The sequence below is a fragment of the Coturnix japonica genome, chromosome 4 (genome assembly GCF_054131305.1).
Source record: "Coturnix japonica strain WE chromosome 4, WE-NBRP24, whole genome shotgun sequence".
In the NCBI taxonomy this organism is placed as follows: Eukaryota; Metazoa; Chordata; class Aves; order Galliformes; family Phasianidae; genus Coturnix; species Coturnix japonica.
Genome location: NC_140666.1, coordinates 77,173,074 through 77,197,971, shown reverse-complemented (window position 1 = coordinate 77,197,971; position 24,898 = coordinate 77,173,074). Strand labels below are relative to the sequence as shown.

At 39.4% G+C, this 24,898-nt stretch overlaps 1 protein-coding gene and 1 long non-coding RNA gene across 7 annotated transcripts in view; one reads left to right on the top strand and one right to left on the bottom strand.

Moving 5' to 3' along the window:
- Window positions 1-24,887, bottom strand: part of FAM184B (family with sequence similarity 184 member B) — a 42,201-nt gene extending 17,314 nt beyond the window's left edge. For 5 of the 6 annotated variants that reach the window (XM_015862801.3, XM_085545671.1, XM_085545670.1 and 2 more), the window contains exons 1-7: window positions 24,475-24,887; window positions 24,076-24,155; window positions 19,112-19,251; window positions 18,418-18,556; window positions 17,219-18,068; window positions 5,987-6,748; window positions 1,808-1,918 (exon numbers count right to left, since the gene is read on the bottom strand). In XM_015862801.3, the coding sequence (XP_015718287.2) occupies window positions 1,808-1,918; window positions 5,987-6,748; window positions 17,219-17,353 (1,008 nt within the window). In that variant the 5' untranslated portion in view covers window positions 17,354-18,068; window positions 18,418-18,556; window positions 19,112-19,251; window positions 24,076-24,155; window positions 24,475-24,887. Of the gene's footprint in view, window positions 1-1,807; window positions 1,919-5,986; window positions 6,749-17,218; window positions 18,069-18,417; window positions 18,663-19,111; window positions 19,252-24,075; window positions 24,156-24,474 lie in introns of those variants that run through there. The other variant, XM_015862799.3, reaches the window with a different exon arrangement.
- On the top strand, window positions 11,425-14,700 carry LOC146761137 (uncharacterized). Its single transcript, XR_014945488.1, has 2 exons — window positions 11,425-11,600; window positions 14,280-14,700. It is a non-coding gene; the product is annotated as an uncharacterized LOC146761137 (long non-coding RNA).
- Window positions 24,888-24,898: the final 11 nt, after the last annotated feature.

Sequence of the window (24,898 nt, the reverse complement as noted above, 5' to 3'; positions counted from 1 at the left end):
ACTTCTCTGGTGGAGTAATTTCAATTGCTTAGAGGCAATATCTCTAAGTAACTGATTCAGAAAGTAACATAAGAAATACCAACAACAATGCAAACTTTTGCTTCAGAGGAGTCATTTCCATTTTCACCCCACTGTTAGATTGCAAGATACACTGAGAATTTTTTTAGTGCACCTGTTTATACTTACATGATGTTGTGAATGTACCACACAGTATGATGTACACTATATTACTTGCTTTATGTATTTAGCAATAGTATTTTCTCAGTACCCCTTGCATCAACTATGAACTCACAGTATCACAGGACTAGCAGATAGGAAACAGGCTTCCTCTCTTGTTGTTCTGGTCTGAATGCATGACTTCAAGAAAAGGAATTTGAAGGCTCACTGCTTTACTTTTTGTATCTGCAAAACCTGAACAATAATTACTTCAAAAAATAATTCTTTTGACTTCTTTGAGACCTTCCAATGGAATATACATGCATAAGTGTATGCAATATTATCAGGTTGGACAGTATCCACCACTTTCCCCTACACCTCAAACAACTTTCAGGCATTACGTATGCCAGCATATCACAATAAGTTTTCAGCTTTGAATAGACTATGATTTTTTTTTCCCTTAAGGGAAGTTTAGAAATGAATAAAGATGACTGATTTCTAAGAACCTACATGTTGTATTGGATACAAGGAAGTCACCTGTATCAAGGCCTGGATAGGCCAACACAAGTTGGATTGACCTGAAATTCTCCCAATGAAGAACACTGTAGAAAACAGTGACATGCAGATGTGTAATAAAACCTAAAACCAGGACTTAGCCTGAAGTTTCGAACATTAAGAACTACATTTCCATTCTGCATTTGTAACACAGAATAATGGATAGAACAACGGAATGCAACTCTTTGATACCAGAACACTTAGATCTGCATTACAAGTGAAATAAAAAAGGATTACACTATCACAGCTGCAAGGGGGGAAAAGCAGATGTTATATAGTAAATGGCCACATCACATGCTGCGACTGCTGAAATATACTACGCACCAAGCAGTATAAAGGGAAGGGGAAAGTGAAAGCAGGTGGGAGACAGAACGTCTTACTTAGAACCTTGATGGGTCTCTCTGTCCTTTCTCTGTCAATGAACACTGAAGGAGGTCTTATTATAGCCACTCAGAAATTACAAAAGCCAGCTGAGAAAAATCTAGAGTTTCATCTCTTCCTATACAAGATCCTACTGAACTTGCTGGAAGTGAAATTGCTTAGAAGCAGTGAAGATAAAAAGTGGTGGAAATTACAGTCAGTCAATCTCAACACACACACACATCAATAGAGAAAATTCCAAATCCACGTAGCCCCATATGCAGAAAGTCAAAGTCACCATCCAACACAGAGTCAAATTCCTTTGCATAAAGCCTCAGTATAACACCAAAGAGCGGTATAGTATGAGATTCATCAAAATAAACAGGCATGCCAAAATCTTCATAGACACTGAGGAGCAGTATTTTTTCTTATTTCTATCTTTCATATTTTCTTGAATGACAATGGCAACAAATGTGATTATATAGAATTATAGAATTATTTGAGTTGGAAGGGACCCGTAAAAGTCATCTAGACCAGCTTCCCTGCAGTGAACAGGGACATCTACAGCTAGATCAGGTTCCTCAGAACCTGGTTCAGCCTGACCTTGAATATCTTCAAGGATGGGGCACCCATCACATCTCTGGGCAACCTGTTACATATGTAATCAAGAACCTTTCAGAAGAAAAAAAAAATGAAAAGCCCTTTTATTACTAATTTACATTTATGACTATCTTACCTCAAGTGAAGAGTTTTGAAGTTTCCCAGTTAGGGCTTCTTTTTCGTTCTCCAGTTGCTTCATTTCACACTCAGATTTTCTTTTAAATTCCTCTAGCTGTGTCTGGAGTTCCTAAAGTCCAAACCAAAAAGAGAGTATACAACTTACTCAAGATTTCCTTAGTAACTTTCTGTGACACTCTAAGAGGAAATCATAGAATCATGAGATGATTATAAGCAATGAGATTTATTGCCTAGAAGTAATAAACAACTACTGGTATACTTTTTTTCTTTTTTTTTTCCCAAACTGTATTATGAAATTATCAGCATTTAAGTTTGATCTGACTTGTGTGAAGAGCTTCAGCCTAACATCATTCTAAGCATACCTTGTAAAAACCCAGTCTCATAAAACAATACCTCATGTAACAGAGTCCATTTAGTAAGGCTTACACTTGAAACACTCTCTTCTCATACTGATCACATGTAAACACTTTCACAGACAGATAAAACAATTTACTCTCATAGATTCCTTTATGAGAAGGGGCACTGCATAAATGCATGGACTACAGCAGTTTCATAAACAGAAATGAACTCTCCTGAAGAGCACTTAACACAATTCTTAGTCTCCAGAATCTGGGACTACAAAACATAGCATTAAGCAACAGGAGCAACACATTTTTTATGACTTCAGAACTCGTCTGTGAGAGTTTTGATTACTCTCAAAGAGATGTTGAACTTGATAAGGTTCAGCAGCATTAAAACAAAGAAAAATGAAAAGCAACAACAGAGGTCTATAGAACACTTGGCCAGTCTGATTGTCCAGTTCTACAATCTGCTCTAATACTCATTTACTTCTTTTGTCCAGTAAGACCCCTGAGAAATACATTACACAAAATACAGGAGACAGAGAATAGATTTGGCCTTAGTGTACACTCCAGTTTGGCAAACTGCTTAGACATGCAGTGAGGTGTGAGCATCACTGCACATTAAAGCATGTGCTTAAAACTAAACACATTTTCCTACATTTGAATGCATTTGTGCTCCTACTGCACAGAAACACTACAGACTGCAAATCTACTGAAGCCAAAGGACTCACACCACTAGGTAAGAGATAACAGAATTTACCACAGTGAGCACTTCCTATGAAAGTAGATTTCTTTGAAGAATATCTTAAGCCATTTATTGCTAATGTGTCCCAACAAGAAAAATTCAGCCACTTAAAACACATTGAGAGAGGGCACTGATCAGAATACTTGTCTGAATCCACAAAAAGACAATCATTCTTTGTGTCTACACTTAAATAAGGACATGCGTATACACCTCTGTTTTCTCTTGTGGCCATGTCACTAAGAACACCTACCAAATCCATTTACTAACACTTTATAAAATTAGTTCTTCAGCCTAAACAATGCCAAATTTTAATTAAATCAAAGTATCTGAATGTTTCACAGCAGAGATCCATGGAAATTGCAGCCAGAAATTGGAACACACCCACAATACGTATTTCTTCAGGAGGGAACCCACATTAATCGCTCCAGCTGTCACATGTAAAGCATGTAGTTCTAAGTGTTGCTAAGAAGGCAGTTTGTCACATCAAGGATAAAGTCACCTTCCTGCCTCTGGAGCTTTTTGCAGAAATACACCAGCTTGACTTTTTTTTCAACCCCTTTTTTCTTTTCCTCTCATTAAGACCAGAGCAAGAGAATCCTTGCACTATAAGATTCAAAGTGCCTCCAGTGAGGATAAATCAAATGATGTCACTGTGACCAATAAGATTAAAAACAGATGAATTAGAGCATCTATAAATAGAACACTTCCACCTTCTGCATTTTTTTCAGCTTGCTTGAAGTTTTAGATTAACTTGATTTCCTTTATATGCTTCACAACAAATCTTCCAACCCAACAGCCATTCCTTCAGACAAGTCTTTTCCTTATGGAGCTGATAGTTGCCTTTATAAAGCAGGTTGTGTCTTGAATTCATACCTTCTTTTTAACTAGCTACAGCTTCCATAATTTATAAATCACGTTAGCTATATAACTTGACAAAACCAAGATAGAATTCTGGGGTAGGGAATATTCTATTTCAGTGGGCATTCTCTGTTGAAAAGCACAGCATTTTAGTAAATGATATTGAACTATAACCTTCAGGGTTCTATGCCTCATCTTCAGTCCAGGTCTGGTTGGTCTCAGGTTTTTTTGCTATTTTGGTTTTGTGTGTGTGACTCATTTTCGAGTATGGAAGCTTCCTCGAGAACAACTTCAGTTCTTCAGAAAAGTACAGAGGATGATTTGGTTTTTTTCTTATGATTTCAATAGCAACTCTAATTTTACAGAATGCTACCACTAACAGATTTCCAGGAATCATACTTCTGTATCTATCCACATATAGACACAAGAAAAGATTTGTATCTGGCCAAATGACAGGAGAAGACATTGTACAGAGGGAACTCTAAGGATACAAACAGTCCTAACCATACTGACTCTATTTCTGGTATTATTTCTGTTTAGATTTTCAGAAGAACATTCTCTGTTCTCTCCCAAAATATAATTTTAAAAGTTTATGTTTCAATTAAGCCTCAACAGAGAAAGTCAGACTTGTTTCCTTCCACTTTTTAGATACAGAAGTTGAATGTTACCCTGGTCTAGATCAATTTCACATTAAGGATATCATCAGGTTTTTGCTATCTCTGAGCAACTCTTGAAGTTATGAACATGAGTCAATGTTTCATTGGATAAGGCCTGAGGCCTAGGAATCCCACCAGACTGATTTCTCTAGAATAACACAAAAGCAGAAAAAACATTGCAAGAAAAATGACCTTGATTTCAGTATATTTTTCATGCTGTGCCTTTGAATGTTTAAGAGCAAACCACCTGACTAAGCTCTCACATATGTTCAGAGCCACTCTTGTTTAGGTAGAAGTCATTTGCTGCAGTTGTATTATTTGATGCTTTACTTCATCTACTTCATCTGCAGCTTTGCTCTGGGAATTCAATACAGCTTCCCAACCTTCTGCAGAAGCAACATTTACATTTCAAATAGCATAACTAACTCGTGGAATTTCCAATGTGAGTGACTAACAAGGGAAATAATTCAGAACGACATTAATGAGCATTTTACCTGCTTTTAGCAGAATTTCCTTCTGCTGGAGCATATTCATCTCTTTGACTACACTTAGATCTTCCCCCACATTTTTTTGATCCCAGAATTTCTTGCTATATTCCCTTAAGCTACACTTCAAAATTCTAAAACATGTATTGTGCTTTATTATATAAGTTCATTTTTTTGTCATCCAAAATAATCATTTTCTCTTTTGCTGCAGTTCCATTATAATGATCTTTCACCAAAAGAGCTCATTCAAAAGAATCTTTTTCTCTTCCATGCACTTAAATTGACGCTGCTGCCAGAACATTTGTAACATGCAGCCATTCCCTCAGCAAGGATCATTGTAAAGGTAACTCATTGATGGGTGTTCACATTTAAAATGTCTATAATTACCCTAAACTTGGAACAGGACATAATTCCTTTAATTTCCCAACAATCTGTACTAAAAGCTAACTAATGAGATTCATCTCATGAATTAACACTGCACTGTTCCCACTCCATGTCCTGATTTGAGCCCAGATAGGGTTAATAGCATGATGATGTTTGGTTGCTGCTGAGATGGGTGTTTGCCAGCCACTGGCCACCCCTATGATGGTAAGGGGCAAGCCACACGTAGACATGGGTTGGATACACCTGCACGAGGCAATGGTCATAATTTAGCCTCATTTCACAGTCTTATCAGATCTGAAGTGTACATCAGCTGAGTACATGTCTATCAGAAAAGATTTCAGTTTTATCTAGCTGATACTGAATTAAAAACCTAATTGCCAAAGACACCATCCTCTAATTTCCAGTTCTTATTTCTAAAACGCTGTGTTTTTGACATTGTAATGCAATGCATTACATGCATTCACATGCATAAATTTTTGTCTCCATTGTTCACTTCTCCTGAATGTTACCTACAAATCACCTTAAGTCACTCTTAAAAACTATGGCACTATAACCTTCCATTTCTGTCTTGAGTCTCAAGCACTGCTCTATACTTACAAAGCATTTGACTCAAAATGAAACTTAAAAGATTCCTCCCTTCCCCATATTTTAAAGAATTACCAATTGCACTTTCACAGGCAGCGCAAGGATCACAGTCTTCTGCCTTACCTGTATTCTTTCTTTCAGCCTCTGGGAATGTTTCTTCCTCTCATTTATCTTCTGGTTTTTCTCCTCTAGGTCTGCCTCCAGTTTCTTTACCTGCTGCATCCAAAAGCCTTTGTCAGCCTCTGTGCAATTCCTTTGCTCCATTTCTCCTTGCTGCTGAAGATTCTTTGTTTCTGTCATAGATGGCTGTGTTGACTTTTTCAAAGACACTCTTCCTCTCTCACAGGAGGTTCGCAGTTGGTTTGTTTTCTGAGTATATTCTTTAATTGCTCCTTGGTTCTCACTCCTCAGGTTTTCCATTTCCTTTACTAGAACTTGTCCTTCCATGCTGAATTTTTCAGCCAAAATATCTTCACCTAAATTTTCTCTCCTAGACAGTTGGCATTCATTTAGTAGTCCATCAGTCTCCTCATTTAAATGAAGAAGTTTGTTTTCAAAATCTCCATTGAAATCTACTGTGTCTGTGGAAAGGGCCATCTGCATCAGTTTTGCTTCTGCTCTTGGTTCCCTCTCTTCCACCTGCTTCTTGAACAATGTTAACTCTGCCAAGGCTTCTTCCTTTACTCTCCTGTGTTGTTCTACTGCAGTTTCAAGGACTTGAATACGTTTTCTCAGCAACTGTTCTTCTTCAGCTTTGCTTTTGTACTGAAGAATTGTTTCCCTCATCTCAGCAAGAATGCGCTGAACTTCTTCTTCATGAGCTTCTCTCAGAGCCTGTATACTGTCTTCATGTTCATCATTCTTAGTGTTCAGGGCATATATCACCTATACATGAAGAAAAGCAATAGGAGATAACAGAATCTAGTCAACAACAGCATTGTGATTTCAGTTGCTATATTTATCAACAGAATTAGAATACTATTAAATATTTTTTGCCTTTTTTTTTTTTTTTTTCCCCACTAGCAACAGAAGGGATAATTACAAATTGAAAATCAATACAGGGAAAGACAATACTGTGAGAAATAGTTTTTTTTCAGATTTTTTTTTTTTTTAAGAGAATGCTTTTTTTTGTTCTTGGCAAACCTCATACATAAGGTTTAATCATTCACACAGAGCCCCTCCTCAAGCTGACTGACTCCACATTCGTAGTTCAATTCATCTCATCTTCATTCCAGCAGCATCTTCTGCCACACTGCCCTTAGCATGAAAAAGGGCTGAGGACCTACAGCAGCCAAAGTCTGGAGTCTACATTGTATAAAGCCTGAACATTTTTCCAGGATTACTGAACTTGCTTGGATGTGTTTAATCATTTTTTATGCTATCTGTACACCAAATAACTTATTCCATTTCAGTCATCCATAAATTAAAGCAAACATAAATACATCTTGTGCAAAGTTAACTTTCTCTTTGGCAATAATGAAATAAATCACAGAATCACGGAATTGCAGGGGTTGGAAGAGATCAAGGGACCACTGAGTCCAAACCCCCTGCTAACGAAGGCACCTTGCAATAGGTTGCACAGGTCTTGAATAGAAGGAGACTTCGCAACCTCTCAGGGAAACCTCTTCCAGTGCTGTCACACTTACCATAAAGAAGTACTTCTGCATGTTCGTACAGAATTTTCTTCGTTCAGGTGTCAGGCCACTACTCCTTGTCCTATCATTACGCACCACCAAGAAGGACTTGGCTCACCCATTTGCCTCCAACCTCCCTTCAGATACCTGTAAACACTAGTCAGACCCCTCTCAGTCTTCTTTTCCCCAGATTACTCAGCCTTTCCTCATGTGGGATGAAAGGCCCTTTAACATCTTTGTGGCCCTCCACTGGAATCCTAGGAGACCCCTGTCTATTTTTGAACTGGGGAGCCCAGAACTGGACACAAATATAGAAACTGTGAAGAATCTCAAATGCAAAACATGGTCTGGATACATTCCTGGATAAATAAGTGGCAAAAGACAGTAATGACATCATATTCCAGAATACAAGCAGACAAGAAGTTGTAGTCTACACTTAGATATATGCATCGTTGGACCTTAAATTACATGTTCTTAATATTTCTCTGTTATTTTTGATCATTTTTTCTATGAAACAGAAATAGTTGCAGGATACTGAGCAGAATCCTTCTCTCCACAAATGGTAACTGAAATCACACTACAAACCTTTTTTTTTTTTTTTTTTTTTTTTTTTTAAATAAAAAAAAAAAAGATAGACTTATCACTACAAAGAGAATGCTAATTTTGCCTGTGGCTTTAGAATGCCCAGTAATTATCTCAGGCAACTCTTTAGCTAATGAGGTCAGAAATTAGCGCTCACATCTCTATATGTTATTCCAACAGCAAAACAAAGATAAGCATCAGAACACCCAGCCTTTGTGATTTAAATCCTTAGCCACGTATTTATCTAGTAAATCCACCTGTCTCGTTTTATGTCATATGTGGTCTGACAGTGGAATTTGGGTTCCTCTGAAGTCTGATTCAATTGCCAAACTTCTTCAAATTCTACTGAGCATTAGAACAAATTGGAGACATTCTACATTAATGGCTATCACCAGCATCTTAAATGATCTGATCCGATCTCCCTGCTTTATCAGTTATTCCTATCCACCTGTTCGATAGCAGCTAGAATCACAATGAAGAATTCTGACTTGAAAATGCATGCCTTTCAATTTAATATTCAGGCATGACTGCTGAAACCAATTCTTCAGCACCTTAACCTTCTTAAAAGATTTAATTTTCAGAGGGCTGCTGGCATGTACTTTCTGAAATTTAAGCCCCTCACAAATGCGTTTCACTCCCTACTGAATATAGCAACTGTATTCCTATTCCAGACACCTCATTTAAGAGACTAGAGTTATGTGCAGATGAATCTGGGAGTTTTTGTGCATTCTGCTGTAAGGAAAAATACTGAAAAAGTATTTCAGCACCTGCACATTGCAGAGTGTCCACACTGCTGGCTACAATGGTACGAGACTCTCAACATTTGCATCAATAAACAGTTCTTTAAAAGGATCTCTAAAATGGATTGGTTAGACAGCACAGAGAATTGTCTTCAGATGAAAGCAGCACTAGTTCACTCCATGCGTAACTAGCTTAATAGCAATGGCAGCCACTTCCTCACAGTTCTCCAAAGGCGTTTAGGTATTGTACTGATTTTACAACAACTGAGCTATATGACAGGTTGGTAAAAACACTATTGCTCAGTATACACCACCAGAGCATTATCAGCACAGTGAATATGTCTAATTAGCCCTATTTTATTCTCCTAATGATGTAAAATCTAAATGGCATTTCCCTTCTGCTTTTCTTTAGTAAAATAACAAAAGATAAAATAATTAGCTCTATCTCATTATTGAAGACAAAGGTAAAGCATTCAAACTCAAAAAGACTTCTGTATTCCTACAGTAGCATTAACAAACACTATTATTACAATAGCTTAACTACCATAATTTTAAAAAGCTGGTTTTAGGAGGTTCCCTTACTAGCTGAATAAGAATTGAGATAGTTTGGTATAGAAGATGATGATAAGAAGCAGCAAATGAAAGACTGTAGAAGGTCGCTTTTTGGGTCTAAGCTAGTAGACAAACCTTTCCTGACTGACAGCCAGGAAAAAAAAAGGAAACAGAAGGAGTCTGGACCCCAATGCCATAAGTTAACTAATGAGAAAGGCCCCAGAGGGGATGCTAGGCAGGGAACACCTGTCAGCACCTCAAACAAAGCTGGGAAGGAGACAAGTTTCAGTCACTAACCATCTTGTTAACCTCAATGAGGCATCATCTCCTTTTCACTAGTAGCATCTTTTTTTCTTTTCACTAGCAAAGAATACTGTTTCATTGAACTCTTATTTTGTGTATTCCCCAAGCAGATTACAGCATTATGTGGTATATAAACATTTCAGCCTTGAAAGGGTCTCTTTTAAAACAAAGGACAGAAATTATTACAGGAAATTATATTTTTGCTCATTCTAACACTGAAGAATGGACACTGTTCCTTAATTAAGGCACAGACCAAGGCCATGATTAGCCACAGCATTGCTGATCTGATTTTACACCAGCACACCTGAGCTGATTTCAGCAGAATGACACTGTTGTAACATCTCTAGGGACCTCAAATCACTTCCTCCATTCTCTGTGGTGTCCTGAAAGCACAAGAATCATTTTATGCACCTAAATATTTGACAGCAACTATTGATAAGATTATCCATTTGTGTGTTCATATGAAAGAAGTCTTAAAAATATTGGCACCAAGCACTTCAGAGCTTAAAACTGTAAGATTCATTTCAAAAATCACAAGGAATTTTTGTTTACAGGTTTTGCTGTAATTTCCTTGAGATTTTTCAGTCTTTTAAGTGTGACTTCAGAACTTCAGACGAACACAAGCTAAAGAAACATATTTTGCTCTGAAGTGACAGCTCAGCCCCAACTGAAATACCTTTTTTTCTTTTTTTTCCTCCTGAAAGTGGAGTTGCAGGGAGAAATGCAAAAAAAAAGTCTTTATTAAGTTTCCAGATTATGTAGCTTACTGTCACCATGTTCAAGAGGGGAAAAAAAGCCTTCAGTGGGATTTATGAGCTCAAGTTCAGAGCTGGGAGTCCTGCTCATGGTGCTAACCTCTATATTTGATATTCTGCACAGTGAAATATCAAATATAGAAGACCTTAGTTTAGCAGCCTATGTATTGCACTTGATCTATCTGCAGTTGAATATAAAATTAGCCTCTTCTAAATCTTCCTGAAGTGACATCCAGCTGTCCCTCATTCATATTCTGTAATTTCTAAAAGATAAACAGAGTAATTGCTGAACCACTTCAGAAGGAGGAAAGTAAAACTATATTGCAAGAATGTTTCCACAAACAGGTCAGCTTCTCTAAATGGCACCAATGTCATGACCCAACAATGGCAACAAGGTACTATAGAATCACGAAGTCCATCTAACCTGTTCTTGAATGCCTCTAGGGATGTGGCATCCATTTATTACTGTTCTTCCATTTAGACATGGAAACCCTAAGAAACGGACAACTATCTTAAAGCACAGCTATCACAGAATGTCCAAGGCAGCCGCCGATAATTACTGCTAGAAAATAAGAAGGAAGTTTCCTATACAAGAGATGGGATTAACCTCCCCTAACATCTCTCATTCCATCATTACACATCTGACCCAGGTTAATCAATGGAGAAAGAGAGGTGTCTCCAAAGAGCAACGTTCCCTTTTCCAGTGCAGTTGTCTAGAATAGGTAATGTAATTGAAATGAATTCACTTCATGCTGTTTTTATGTCTATACATCCACTTCATGCCGCATTACAAACTAAAACATTTAGCATGCAGATACTGTACAAGTCTGCTTTGATTCAGGATCTTGGAAAAGCAAGCCTTTTGCAGCTTCCTTTCACTTTCCATCTCTATTATTTTTTTTCTTTCAATGGTCATTCTCTCAATGGTTTTGGTGTTTATGACTCTCCTTGAATTACTATCACACATTTAGTGTGTTGTTTGTTTTTACCTCCAGATAATTAATATGTGAAATAAAGCAAGCTCAAGCAGTGGTACTTCTGATGTTTCTGCATCTTGGCTCCACCCCTTCTAGTCACTCAGATGCATTGCATGTACCTGAGTTGGCCCTGCCTTCCCACCCAGTGCTCAATCACTGGTCCAGGCTGCGACTTTGCATTTCTACTACAGAAGGTAATCCCAGTACATCACTCTTATACCTTTAATCAATTTAAGTGACAATGTCTATCCATCTAAATAAGAAGATTCTGAGTAATTTCCTAATAGAAATGGTGGTTTTAGTACTGCTTTTGAGTAGTTAACACAATTACATGATATTGTACATAGACTGAATGAGCTGGGAGCTCCCATCCAGATCTATAAAGAAATAATAGTTCTGACAGGTAAAGAAATCTTAGTTCATACATTTTCATCAGCTGATAGGCAAAAATAATGGTATCTGTGAAATCCTGATAAAAAACTGTACATAAAAATAATTAAAACTAATAAATCATCAAGTAAAGTACATGGGGATATTGACAGCTGACTTGATCTTTTTAGGAGATATCGTTAAGTAGCTTTGTAAAATGATTCTTTCTTTCCTTCTTTCTTTCTTTACCTACATGGAAATCAGTGTTTATATTCTTTGCCCCAGAAGAACTGCTGCTCCAAAAGCAGGATCCTAATTTTTATGCTGTTCCATTTTGCATCATTTCTGTAGAGCACTGAATACCTCTCTAGAGTACCGGCATCAAAAAGCCTCAAGCACACAGCAGAGCTCTGGTAGCACACCGACTAAATGCACATCAGTTGAGCCACCCAAAGCACTGGTATCATCAATACATCATAATAAATAAGGTCAACGAACATAGCCAAAATTTCTGAAGCAACATATTTCAACTGGAAACACAGGCAGACAGAAGGAATGCTCAGACAGCTACAGCTGCTCAGCTGATAAATGCTTCCAGAGTAAATGACTGGGGTTTGATTGTATTTCCAACCTAAACGAACCAGTCGCTTTTCATGATATATAAACCAGGAAAGATTAAATGATCTGATATGCTGCAAAACACTGGAGTGGTGTAAACAGCTGATGGGCTTACACATACACCCCAGACATCTTGATAATTATCTCCAGAATCTTACACCTCTAGAATGAAACAGATTGTCATGGGATACTGCTAATTATCTTCTCAGACACCTGTGTGATGCCATGATTTGGATTTTTAATGGAAACAGTTTTGATACATCTACCACCAGGACAACCACCTCCAAACGGCCCATACCACGTGGCCTTCCAAGCTCCAAGTGTACGCTGCTGGCTCACGTAGCTTTTTGTCCATGAGTACCTCTGCAATCCTTCTCCACAGAGCTAGACAACAGAAGAGTGAATTTCATGCACTTCTGCGCACAACTTAGACGTTTTTCCTTAAATAACTAATGGAAATGGATTTCATGTATCTGGCTGATTTCCCACTTAAGTTTATTAAATAATGTTTGCATTTTCTACTCTGCTGACTGAGCTGAGGGGCAACAACCCCCTGGCGACTGGTGGTGATAAGCAGCCACAGTACACTGCATTTTCAACTGCTCCACATAGAGCCATTAAAGAACATCTGCCTATGCTGCTTCTTGTAGAAAAGGAATACAATTTCTCCCACCCGACATTTCTTTCCCCTGCAGGTAAAAAAAAATAAGAGTTCTTATTGTAATTTACCAGCAATTAACTTTTCCCTGCATTGGCACTCTGTTCCTCCATTTAGGTCGATGGCATTCAGCACACACACAATTCTTGCCAGACCACTTACCTGGCTTTAAATAACAATCTGTTTAACCAGAAATATTGAAATTTAAAATGTTTCTTGCATCAAGGCTCCCAACTTCCCAATACAGAGTCACATGAACCTCTGGGGAAAGTGAGTAACTATCTCTGCTTATTAAAAACATTCCACCATGAGTGTCCAGGAAATTGTTTCTTAAAAAGAAAAAGAAGTGTTTCATGACACAAGTAGCTCTGCTAACCAGGTAAGATCACCATCCTTCCTCTTTATGCTAGGCTTAGTGCCAGAAGTACAGTTCAGAACACCACGTTTATTTGAGCTCCTCTGGCAGAGGTTTGAAAAGAAGCCTGAATAACATGGATATCTGTCCATTATCCAGTTCTCTGCCTTTTCAGTGAAAGTTGATCTCTCCTCAGCACTCTTCTCCATGAGTTTATTTGCATTCCTCATCCCATCTCAAGTGACTGGGACTGTCCTGAGAATCTGTAAACACATGAAAATCCTGGAACAGACAGTGATGAGACAGCAGGGAGCTTCTTATAAAGTCGCCACACATTTTAAACACTATTATTGCTAAACGTACCAGAAATACAAAAAAACTGGTGTACATAGAAAAGGGTGAGGTGTCCAATGGAAGAGACTAAACTTAATTACTGGTATGAAGTTGTGCATTCAACTACAACCATGAAAATGCACCACCTTTAAGTAGTAATTCAAATGCACAAGTGCTGCAGAGAGGTATCCACCAAATAAGCGTGTGACCTGTATATATGAATGACCACTACAGGTGCACGTTCCCATCTGGAAGCAGAACTTTTATTGTCTGACTGTTTTTGTTTCTAAATCTCATGAGCTTTCTTTCTGGAGACCCAAAGCATAGCTCACTGGACCTAGATGCAATGCAACCTGGTTTTAATGTCAAAATCCAGAAGACACAGGCAGTTCTCATTCAAACTCACTAATATTACCAGGTCTTTTAATTTTTTTTACTCGCACCCATAAGAATAAAAAAAACTTCAGGTTTTACCTCTTAATTTCTTCTTTAATATATCTGTGTATATATTAAAAATTTCTTTTGTTCTTATTCCTTTAGAACTGCGAGCTGATGCTTTACAAGAAGAAACTCAAGTGTACAATGAACTATAAAATGCTGGTATGTTCTCATTGCTACAACCACTGCTATCACTATCTGAGACCTGCACGTTTCATTTCAGACTCCCAAGCACTAAGTCCCTCTATAAGGAGCGCCTAGTGAGGGCCTGGCAGAACAGAGTCAGTGCAATGCTGAATATGTTGAACACCTTGGACATGCAACACAATAAATGTGCTTAGTGAAATGTCAATAGTGGAAAAAGTCAAGCATCTAAAAATACTGCTGAATGTCCCCTTTATGGGTTACAAAATGCAGTGGTTTGCTGTCTGAAGTAAAACCTGTCTAACTTTGTATCTTTACTGCTACAGTCAAAAAGCTGCAGAACAAAAAAATAAAAAAAAATAAAAAAATCGGAACATGACTGAAAGTATAAAAACTTACTGACCTTGACCTCTCCAAAAGTAGAATAGCAAGGCAGTACAATGAGAGCTGCTTTCAAGATCTGTGTTTGGATTACTTACAGAAGGTCCCAGCACCAACACAGTTCTTAAAACATGATCAGCACTTCATAAAGGGACAGAAACTATCACCTCAACCAGTTCAGTTCTGCTGCTGATGACAGCTCACTACTCCTCTGCCCCTGAGCAGGAGACAGTCACCACTGAGTGTACAACACAGAAGTGGAACACAAAGCTGCCTCTGTACCACACACCTGATTTAAACATGCTGTATTTATTTCTCTTCTTGGCACAATGCACAGTGGAGGAGTAATGAGATTTTATTTCCCCATCAGTGAAATCCTTTCATAATTGGGACAGAAAGTTGCAGCTGTGTATCAAGAGACAGCAGTATTTCATGCTACATTAGAAACAGGAGAGTACTACAAACAAATCAAAATCAAATGGGAATTTATGATGATGATATATCCTGACTGTAATACCGACAGTAAATGAGAGCGATTCAAAAGGGAGCTCTCAAAGTTTCATGGCCAAAAATGAATATACCAAACATGCTATAAAGCTACTTTTGCAGCTAATGCAGCTTCAGATCTTGCTTCTTAGACTATTACTATATGACAATTAACTCAGAATAGAAGGAAAAGCATACTATTAGAACTCCAGCTGTTCCCCAAGTTCTCTGTAAACGTGGTGTTGGAGCAGAGAAAGTTGATTGTTAAAAGGTACACTCTCAAACAGAATAGTTGGCTTTTCAGAAGAACTTCTTGAGCTTCAAGTATAAAGCTCAGATGGGGAATTCAGTGAAAAGAATAAATTGTCTCGTTCACTTTTTAACAGTAAAAATTCAGCAGGAACATACAATTTGATGAAGATTTTCCTAATGTTATGCCAGGATGCCGCGCACTGAGGTGAATTTTTTGTCTTTTTGCTGCTAAAATAGCTGTCTACTTTCTTTTCCTCCCAAGTCAAAGACTATAAAGTAGCATTACAGGCCTTAGAAAGGAATAATGTATTTTTTTTTCCCTCTCAAAAATACAGTTGAGATTGCAGAAACTTCAAAAAGAATCGTGTTATATAAAAAGGAAGGCATAGAACTCCCTGCGGAGAATGAGCGCAGCTTTGGAAAGTTGAACAAGGGTTTCACTGCTCAGATCTCATTGTTATGCCCTCAGTCTGCTGTTGGGAAATGCAACACTCAGAAAGAGTAAGATGGTGACTGGTCAACTCTTCTACTGTGAAGTATCATTATGGAATCATAGAATCACCAAGGTTGGAAAAGACCCACAAGATCATCCAGTGCAACTATGCACCCCTCACCAATAGTTCTCACTAAACCACATCCCTCAACGCAATGTCTAAATGTTCCCAAAACACCTCCAGGGTTGTGACTCCATTACCTCCCTGGGCATCCCACCAGGAGCTACCATTTAATCGAAACATGGGTGTTGCTTATCTGTTGAAAAAAGGGGATAAAGTGATTATTTATTTACTTATGTAGAGTGATTGTTACAGACAAATTTTATGTAATGTGCAACTGAGTTCTGGACAGAAAACAAGGAAACTGAGGAAAACTTAATCCAAATTACAGTCAACTTTCACACACACTTGACTGCAGTTGAAGAATCAGTAACAGTGTTAATAAACAGAAAGTGCTTCTCTGCTCCTCTCTATGAGTAATGAAGGAATGCTCACTTATTTGGAAAGACAGCTCACCATCACTGCAGAATCAAATTGTACTTCAAAGCATAACGTACATTCACAGGCAAAAAGTAGAGATAAAATTAAAACGCACAATCAAAGCACCAGTAAGTAAGCATTAGCATATCACGGTAGACTGAAAATACAGCTAAGCATACATGTAAGTACAGGTAGCTCTTGTGTATGCATTCATACACAATATACATTATCACATATGGTCACTGTTAGGAGAGAACAACCACACTGTAACTATTCAATGTAACAATTCAATGATTTCCTATCATTTGATCTGCATTTGCAGTCAGTGCTCTTTCACTGCAAAAACGTCTTTATCAATTGCAGTGACATACAATATGCAATATCAATTACAGAACATGCAAAGCTGGATTAACCAACCTGACTAGGAAATGGCTTTTCCTCACTGACAACGGTGTAGCACAAAAACAGCTTAAAATGTAACAGCCACCTGCTACCGATTTCCTCTTGCTTCTTAATGTAGGGTGGGAAGCATTCAAAATACTTCGTGGCACAGCCTGGTATTAACTAGAAGTTGTAGCGCCGCACAGTACGGCGGTTAAGCAGTGAGCTCTCCTCACTCCCGTCCCAAGCTCACCAGAGCGGCCAGGTATAAGCTGCACAGCAGCACCGGCCGGGGAGAACCTCCCGGAACGAAGTCAGAGCGCAGCGGCACCGTCGGGGCGGCTGCCGGCCCTCCCTGCCCTACCAATGCCCCGGCTGAGCCCCGAGCGTGGGGCAGCCTCACCTTCCCAGGAAGCGACTTACCTTGGTGAGCTGGGCGATCTTCTTGCACATCTGCATGTGAATTTCCTTATTGTAACCTTCTGCCGAACTGCCGCGAGGAGCTTTAGATCCATTGCAAGTCCCGGGCTGCCGGCTCTTGTTTATGCCGGAGGCCATTAGGCTTGAAATATTCTAACCGAGTCCGCCCGTGTTCGCTCTGGGCTGCTCGTTCCCGTCCTGCCGCTCTCCTCCCCCAGAGCTCGCTCAAAGCCCGAAGCGCTGCAGGAAGTTCAGCCCCAGCCCCGAGCTGGAGCAGCTGCTTCTCCTCTCCGCGCAGATGTCCCACTCGTTCAGCAGAGCGCCCGGCCGAGGCAGCGAGCAGCACGTGCGAGCCTCCCGAGTGGGAGTTCTTTTTCCTCTTTCTCCTCTTCGAATGGTGCTTCCGCCAGGAGGAGATGCCAGCGGCTGGATGCTACGCGTTCCCCACTGGACACCTCGAGCAGTGGCAGAGATGTCGCTGGGGATCTAATACAGAGACCGCCTGCAGATTAAATCGTGTTGCCTTCTTGGGCTGCTGCAGGGATGATCTGAGAGGACGATTCGGGAACCTTTCATCAGCTCTGTTAGTTTGACAACCCTTTGCAAGTCCAGATGGACCAATACAGCGGCATAGAAAATCCCGTTCAATTTTTGCTGCTCTGCTGAAAGCAGAATGAAGCGGTGCTTCCACCTCCGCCCCGCAGCTGAGCCCTGCTGGGCCGGCCTCAGCCACAGGGGCTGCCAGCTCCTCTCGGCTGCCCTGCGCTCACATGGGAAACGGGCAGGAAGAAAACTGACACTGCTCACTTGTCTTCATCTGCAGCCATTCCCTCTCTTCAGAAGGACAATAATTCTACATGTAAAAATAAATAAGAAAAAACACTGTAAAAGCAGGCAAACAGCAGAAACAAGCAACATATTAAAATAACGTCATTTTTTAAAAGAAGAAAACAGTTAGTGAACATGTTTAAACAAGTCTAGAAAAGGAGAAGAAGGCAAAGTAGGGCGAAAATAAAGAGGTGAAGATGAAAAAGGAGAAAGAGCAGGTAAGGGATGCTGAGCATTGCTCAGCATCTTGTGATTATCGCTGCAGCCCACAGTACAGAGCCCACAGAGCAAGGTGAGGGGCCGCCTCTGCCTGAACGGGTCTGGCCCTGCAGCCACTCGAGGGGACAGAGGCTGCTCCTGCCCCCACGACTCACCTCCTGGCGGTGCCTTTCTTCCTCCTGGGGTAGAAGCTTGTGCTTGGCTATGGCTGGGCTTGGAAAAGAGCTTCCTCAGGATGCACAGGATTGGAAAAGAGGATTATCCAGTGTCAGCTAAGAGCACGGCAAAGGGAATCTGTGAAAAAGAGAAATCCTCAATGAGGGCAAAAAGAGATAAGGCACTGCTAAGCATAAGCACTCCAAGAGGAGACAGATTGGGTAGAAGAACGCCTGAAGGCAGCAGGGCAGGGAGGGAGGAGTGAGAAGATGTAAGAAGTGGGGACTTGGGACACAGAAACCAAACCCTTTAATTGCTGGGAGAAAAAGGGACCTTAAATGAAGGCTGAATGAGAAACTTATAGGAGCTAAAGGCCAAGGAGAATGAAGATCATCACAGTTATTGGGAGACACTAAACTGGGAAGAGAACATTCACAAGAAAGGCAAGAAACACATGATCTTTGCATACAGTAATGACACTCACTGGCAACAGAGACCAACATGCTGATGCTTGAGAATAGAACTTTCTCTATGCATGTGGCATAAGGACACCCCACTGTCAGTCACCTACTGTCTCATACAGTGTGTACTCAGCACTGAAGTTTAACTCAGGTAAACCTCCTCCACAAACCTCATCAGCTTGAAGGAAGAAGAATAATGCACAGGGTTTTAAAAGTACTGACAATAACTTACCTGTGTTATTGCTCTAACACAGAAATAACAACTTTTGTGGTTGTTGGTTTTTGTTGTTGTTCTTTTTCTTTCTTTCTTTCTCTTTTTCTGATGAACAACAGAATATATGGCTGGACCTGAATGCATGCCTGGATGGAGACCTGAGACAAAGCAAAGGTGCCATGATGTGTCATTCAAGTGTGTGCTATGCAAAGGTGGACCTTATGTGAACCCTGCGGAACACATAAATGAATGTGATATTTTTTCTTGAACTTAGAGCTGTATATGGCAAAGACACAGTATAGAATAAATATTAGAGCAGTTTAAACAGAAAACATACTTCTTCTTGAATTATTGTTGTTACACCAGTTTTACATTCATTATGAGAGAAGATAAATTTCCCATAATGTAACACTAAGATAATATTTACTGTCTTCATTCAGCATGGAAATCAATAGGACTTTCTGATGAGCTCTGACTTAAAATCAAATTCCTTCTTGTTTTAAAAAGCAGGTATAGGAAACAAACCAAACAAATATTCTCCTTCTATTATATTGTTATGTATTTCTTCATCTATCCAAAGGAAAAACAAAAACAAACCAAACCAAAAACAAAACAATAAAAAATTTAGAACAAAACCCAAATGCAAAGTAAGTAACTTTTGAGTTCTCATCTTTTTGCTGTGGTACCAAAGCAATCTGAGGTTGCCACAAGTGGTTCTATAGGTACACTGGTCAGAAGAGACAGGGCAAAGAGAGCTCACCTCCTTTGAAAAATGAGAAAGGAAAACTGTCTACTATAGACGTGGAGAAGGATGAAATACTCGGTGAGTTCTTTGCCTCAGTCTTCCCTGGCAGCCAGGATTCTCATATTTCTCACTTTCCTGAACTCTTGGTGGGAACAGAGGGAGCAAACCCACCCCCACTGTAAGGGCAGAGCAAGACTGAGGTCACTTCATGAGACTGAATGTCTATGGGGCTCCACAGGGTCCTAAGAGAGCTGGCTGATGTGGCCACCAAGTCACTCTCCATCATATCTGAGACATCATGGCTGTCAGGCAAAGACCGCAGTAATTGGAAAAAGTGAATTGACACTCCCATTTATAAGAAAGGGATAAAGGAGGACTCAGGGAACTACAGACCAGCAAGATTCACCTCTGTGCCTGGGAAGACCGAGGTATGTATCCTCCTGGAAGACACGTTATGGCACATGAGGGTCAAGCAGATGATCAGAGACAGCCAGCACAGCTTCACTAAGGGAAGGTTGTGCCTGACCAACCTAGTGGCCTTCTATGATGGCGTAATGGCATCAGTGGATAAAGGCAAGGAAATCGTGAGGCCTTTGACATGGTCCCCCACCACTTCCTGATGTCTAGGTTGGAGAGGTGGACTATTTGGTGGACAAGGAATTGGTTGGAAAGTTGCAGCCAGAGTATTATGGTCAATGGCTCAATGTCCAAGTGGAGGCCAGTGAAAAGTAGCTTCTCCCTGGGGTCTGTCTTGGGACAGACAGTCTTTAACAACTTTATCAGTGACATAGATGATGGGACCTTGAGGTCCCTTCCAACACAAGCCATTCTCTGATTCTCTGATCAGAGTTAGCAAATATTTATACACATACATAATATACATATTTTTATAAGATCCTTGCCACCAAGCATATTAGCTTTTTGCTCACGCAGCTGAATCAAACATCAGGAAGGCTTTTGTAATATATCTAATTCTTAACACCTTGTGTGATTTAAACATTGGTAAAATTAAAACAAGGTAATCAGACTCATCCATTTTATCTCACTATCTCAATTGAAACCAAAGTCCATCAATTCATCATTATTTATTGCCTGCACATAAAAATCTGTGTGTCATATGCAAGGTAAGATCCACAAATCCTAAATGCTAAGACATGTAGAAGATAGCCCTGCTGCAAATGTTTAATGGATAAGCTTGGTCCTTTGTTTAGTGTATTACAAGTAGCTTTCACAAACCACCATTATACAGAGCCCTATTCTGCCACTATACAAGTCTCACTGAAGTCAGAAGGATTTTTTATTATTATTATTTTTTTTAATACGTGATGGCAAAATTAAATTGCTACCTTAGGTTAGACTGCATTGTTGTTTTCCAGCTCCATAAAATTTTCATTTGAAAATGGTACAACAATACCAGTCATTAACTGTCATGATATATTACAAATGACAGTATCAGTAAAACAGATTTACAGCTTCTCAAGTCAGTGTGTCAGCAGAGGAAGATGCATCCCTAAGTAGATTCCAATTTAATGCATAACTCACTATCCTCATTATCAGTCTCTATTTAAGTTCATCTTGACCTTAATAAAGATTTCAGGTATGTTTTTTTCCCTTTTATCAAGGAAAAACAACAACTAAACTCTGTAAAGAAGGATAAACGTGTCCAGAAGACCCGTAATAGCAGCCATCCTTCCCCATTTAATTCACTATCCTGTTTCCTATAAAGCTTGTTCAGAGGTTGAATGTCAGAAAAAGGACAAGTGGTTCAGCCACTGGTAATGTCAATGATGGGATTATATAACGATTCTACATTTTTTTTCTTTTCTCCCCCCTCATAAAGCAAACAGCATTTGAGAGCCCAATTCAAAACACACCAGAAGTGGTACTGATTTCCTCACTGACTAAAAATAGTAGCTATTTGAAAATGTGGATACAGTTTTATAGCTGACAAACACGAGTTACGGAGGAACAGGATCTCTAATTACTACTGCATAATGATGGCCCTATTATGGATGAAATATTACTGTGCGTATTTCTTAATATGGAAATTGAAACAGGAATCGGCCAGATGCATCAGTTATAAAAACCCTGGCACACAGAAGAATAGGATAGCATCAACTTTCCTTTTTTTGAGCTGTTCTTTACCCAGTGACCTACAATAGAAATTACTAAAAAGTGAATGGCACGCAGCGAGTCTGGCTCACCCTGTGTCATTCTGCATTTATTCACACACGACTAACAAAGGAAAGGATCTAAAACAGTGCCATCAGATGAGAGAGAGACAGCCAGAAAGAGACAACATAACAGATTAGGTGACTATTTAGTGCAACAAGGAGAAAGCCTTCATCACTCTTCCCTTCAAAGGCTGGTGCAGCACACAAGGTTCTAATTTTCATCTTTCCTCTACATGACCTCTTGGTTTGCTTTGCCCACCTCACTCAGGCACTGCAGGACTGGGCTCAAGCTGCTGTGGTCATTACCTCCATACCTGTTTTATCCCCCTCCCTCAGCTCCTCCTCCCTCAGGAAGCAGCTGGCTCTCACTGAGGTTTGACTGAGCTCAGGTGGGAGTGAATCCTGATGGGTAAGCTGAAGTGGGGGACAAGGGCCCATGGGCAGGATGTGGCTAAAGGCCCCAGGGAGGCTAGTGCCCCAGGGCCATATTAGTGCACCTGGGGATCAGAACCACAACCTGCAAAAACTCCGACACCAAATCTCTCCATCAATTAAACAAAGGAGTTAGTATCACAAGGACACAGTTACGCTTATGGGAATCTGGATTCCTGTGGCATATTCACCCTGAAAGATACTACGTCTAACCTGACTAGACTTCAGTTTGTCACAACAGAAGCCCGACTTCCATTTCAATCTTGAAATGAAAAGCCTTGTAGAAATATTTAAAGCTGACCTAAGAAATAAATCTCACATCTTGGGTGAAACCGATCATAAGGAACAGCAAGAGAAAATCTCCATTTGTTCATCTGGATTCATGATATCTGCCTGCATCTCAAAGTAATTCCATTTGCACCAGAATCACACAATTTTACCTGCTCCTTTCTTCCATTTTCAATCTTATTCCCCATAACTAGACTTCTTTAATGAGAAAAAGCTGGATACATTTAATTTTCTGGTATAAATATCTTAAATGGAAAGATGATTACACTGATATTGTCCTAGAAAACCTGAACTTGTAAACAAAACAAACATACGCAATCCAAAGAGAAATAAAAAGCCCTCAGTGAGGATTTGCTGTTGATTATCATGTTTTTATAGTGCAACTATTTCTCTGACATGAAAAAAAACGAAAAAGTTTTCTTTAACATATGATACTATGTTACCATTATACTTGAACATATAGAATCTTATTTCCTTCTCCCTAGGAGCAGAAGATGAGTCCAGATCAGTAGGTTTGACAAGTTAATACAAACTACAAGTGACTCATTGTATAAAGTAGGTATTTGTCTTAAATATACATAAACATACAGCAGTACATTTATACATGCCACATGTATAAATCATTTTAAAATTTATTTTTATATATATTTTTCCCTGTGCTGTCCTTCATTCTCCACACATAGCTCATATACTCAATAATACTTGACACATTTGTAAATGCAAAATCATTCCATTATTTTGTTGACAAAAAGCTACTATTTAAAGAAACACTGCGACAATCCATATATGAAACAATACTGACCCCTAGTGCTTGCCTGTTGTATTTCTTGGATCTTAAACAAAAAGCGACTTTTCTTTAGGATGGGTTCTGCCTATTTCATGTGTTTTTTATTCATGATGGTACGTCATCCATCCCTACTAAATAACTTCATAACTGCTAAATACTATAAATACAAATAACTAAATACTAAATAACTGCTGTCACTTGAGTTTAATCAGACATGTTTCTCAAGCCCAGACACAAGTAGATGTCAGCGACCCCAAGCTCCTCGTGTCCACAGTTCTCTACTTAGATTTACACTTTTAAATGTTTTCTGATTGAAATTCATAAGCATTGAGAATGTTTCCTCTCAATTGATCATCTACCACTTTGATGCTTGTAAAACATAATTTCCTGTCCTGTAAACAACAAGTCTGAAGTTTCAGCTTAGTTAACTCCAGCTTAGTTAACTCTACACTTTTTAATGAGATATAGAATTTATTCTCCTGTTAAATAACTTCTGTGAAAACATCAGGTTCACAACAAATGCTCAAAAATTCAGTGGAAAAAGTATTTTACTCACACTAGTAAAAAGACACAATCAGGAGAGCAGAAATATTCCTTCCAACAAGGCAGGTAAGCCCCTTTTTTGCCCCATTACAGCTGAAACAAAACAGAAAGATGTTTCAGTAAGAAACGTAGAATCATTAAGGTTGGAAAAAACCCACTAAGATCACCTAGTCCAACCATCAGTCCATCCTTACCATGCTCACCTACCTGTACCCCTCAGTGCTACATCTCCACAGTCCTTGAATGCATCTGAGGACAGTGATTTCATCACCCCCTGGGCAGCCCATTCCAATGCCTTACTGCTCTTTTTGAGAAGAAACGTTTCCTAATATTCAACCAGAACCTCCCTTGTAAGGGCATTACTTCCTTCTCATCCAATAGCTGTTACCTGGGTGAAGAGTTGGATACCCACCTCACCACAACCTTGTTCAGAGAGTTGTAGAGAGTGATGAGATCTCCCTTGAGAGTCCTCCAGACTAGAGAGGAAGCTGAATAAAGTACAGAATTTATTCTCATGTTTAATGAAATGATTTCTTTGAAAACATTAGGCTTACAACAAATGCTTAAAAATGGGTAGAAGATGTAATCCAGGAGGCAGAAGTACTGAGAGGGCTCTAGGCAGAATGAAAACTCAGCACGTACTCAGCCTCGCGTGCCATTACGCACTTTTCTCAACAGTTAGCGTGCGTTCAGACTATTAAAACGTGGCATATCATTTTAATTCCAACTTATTCTTCGTACAAATCCGCATTCCTCACTGAAAGATGGCGCCTCCCCCCACCATCCCTCCACATCCCACCCGCCCGCCATTTCCCATCCTGCCCGCTGCCGCCTTT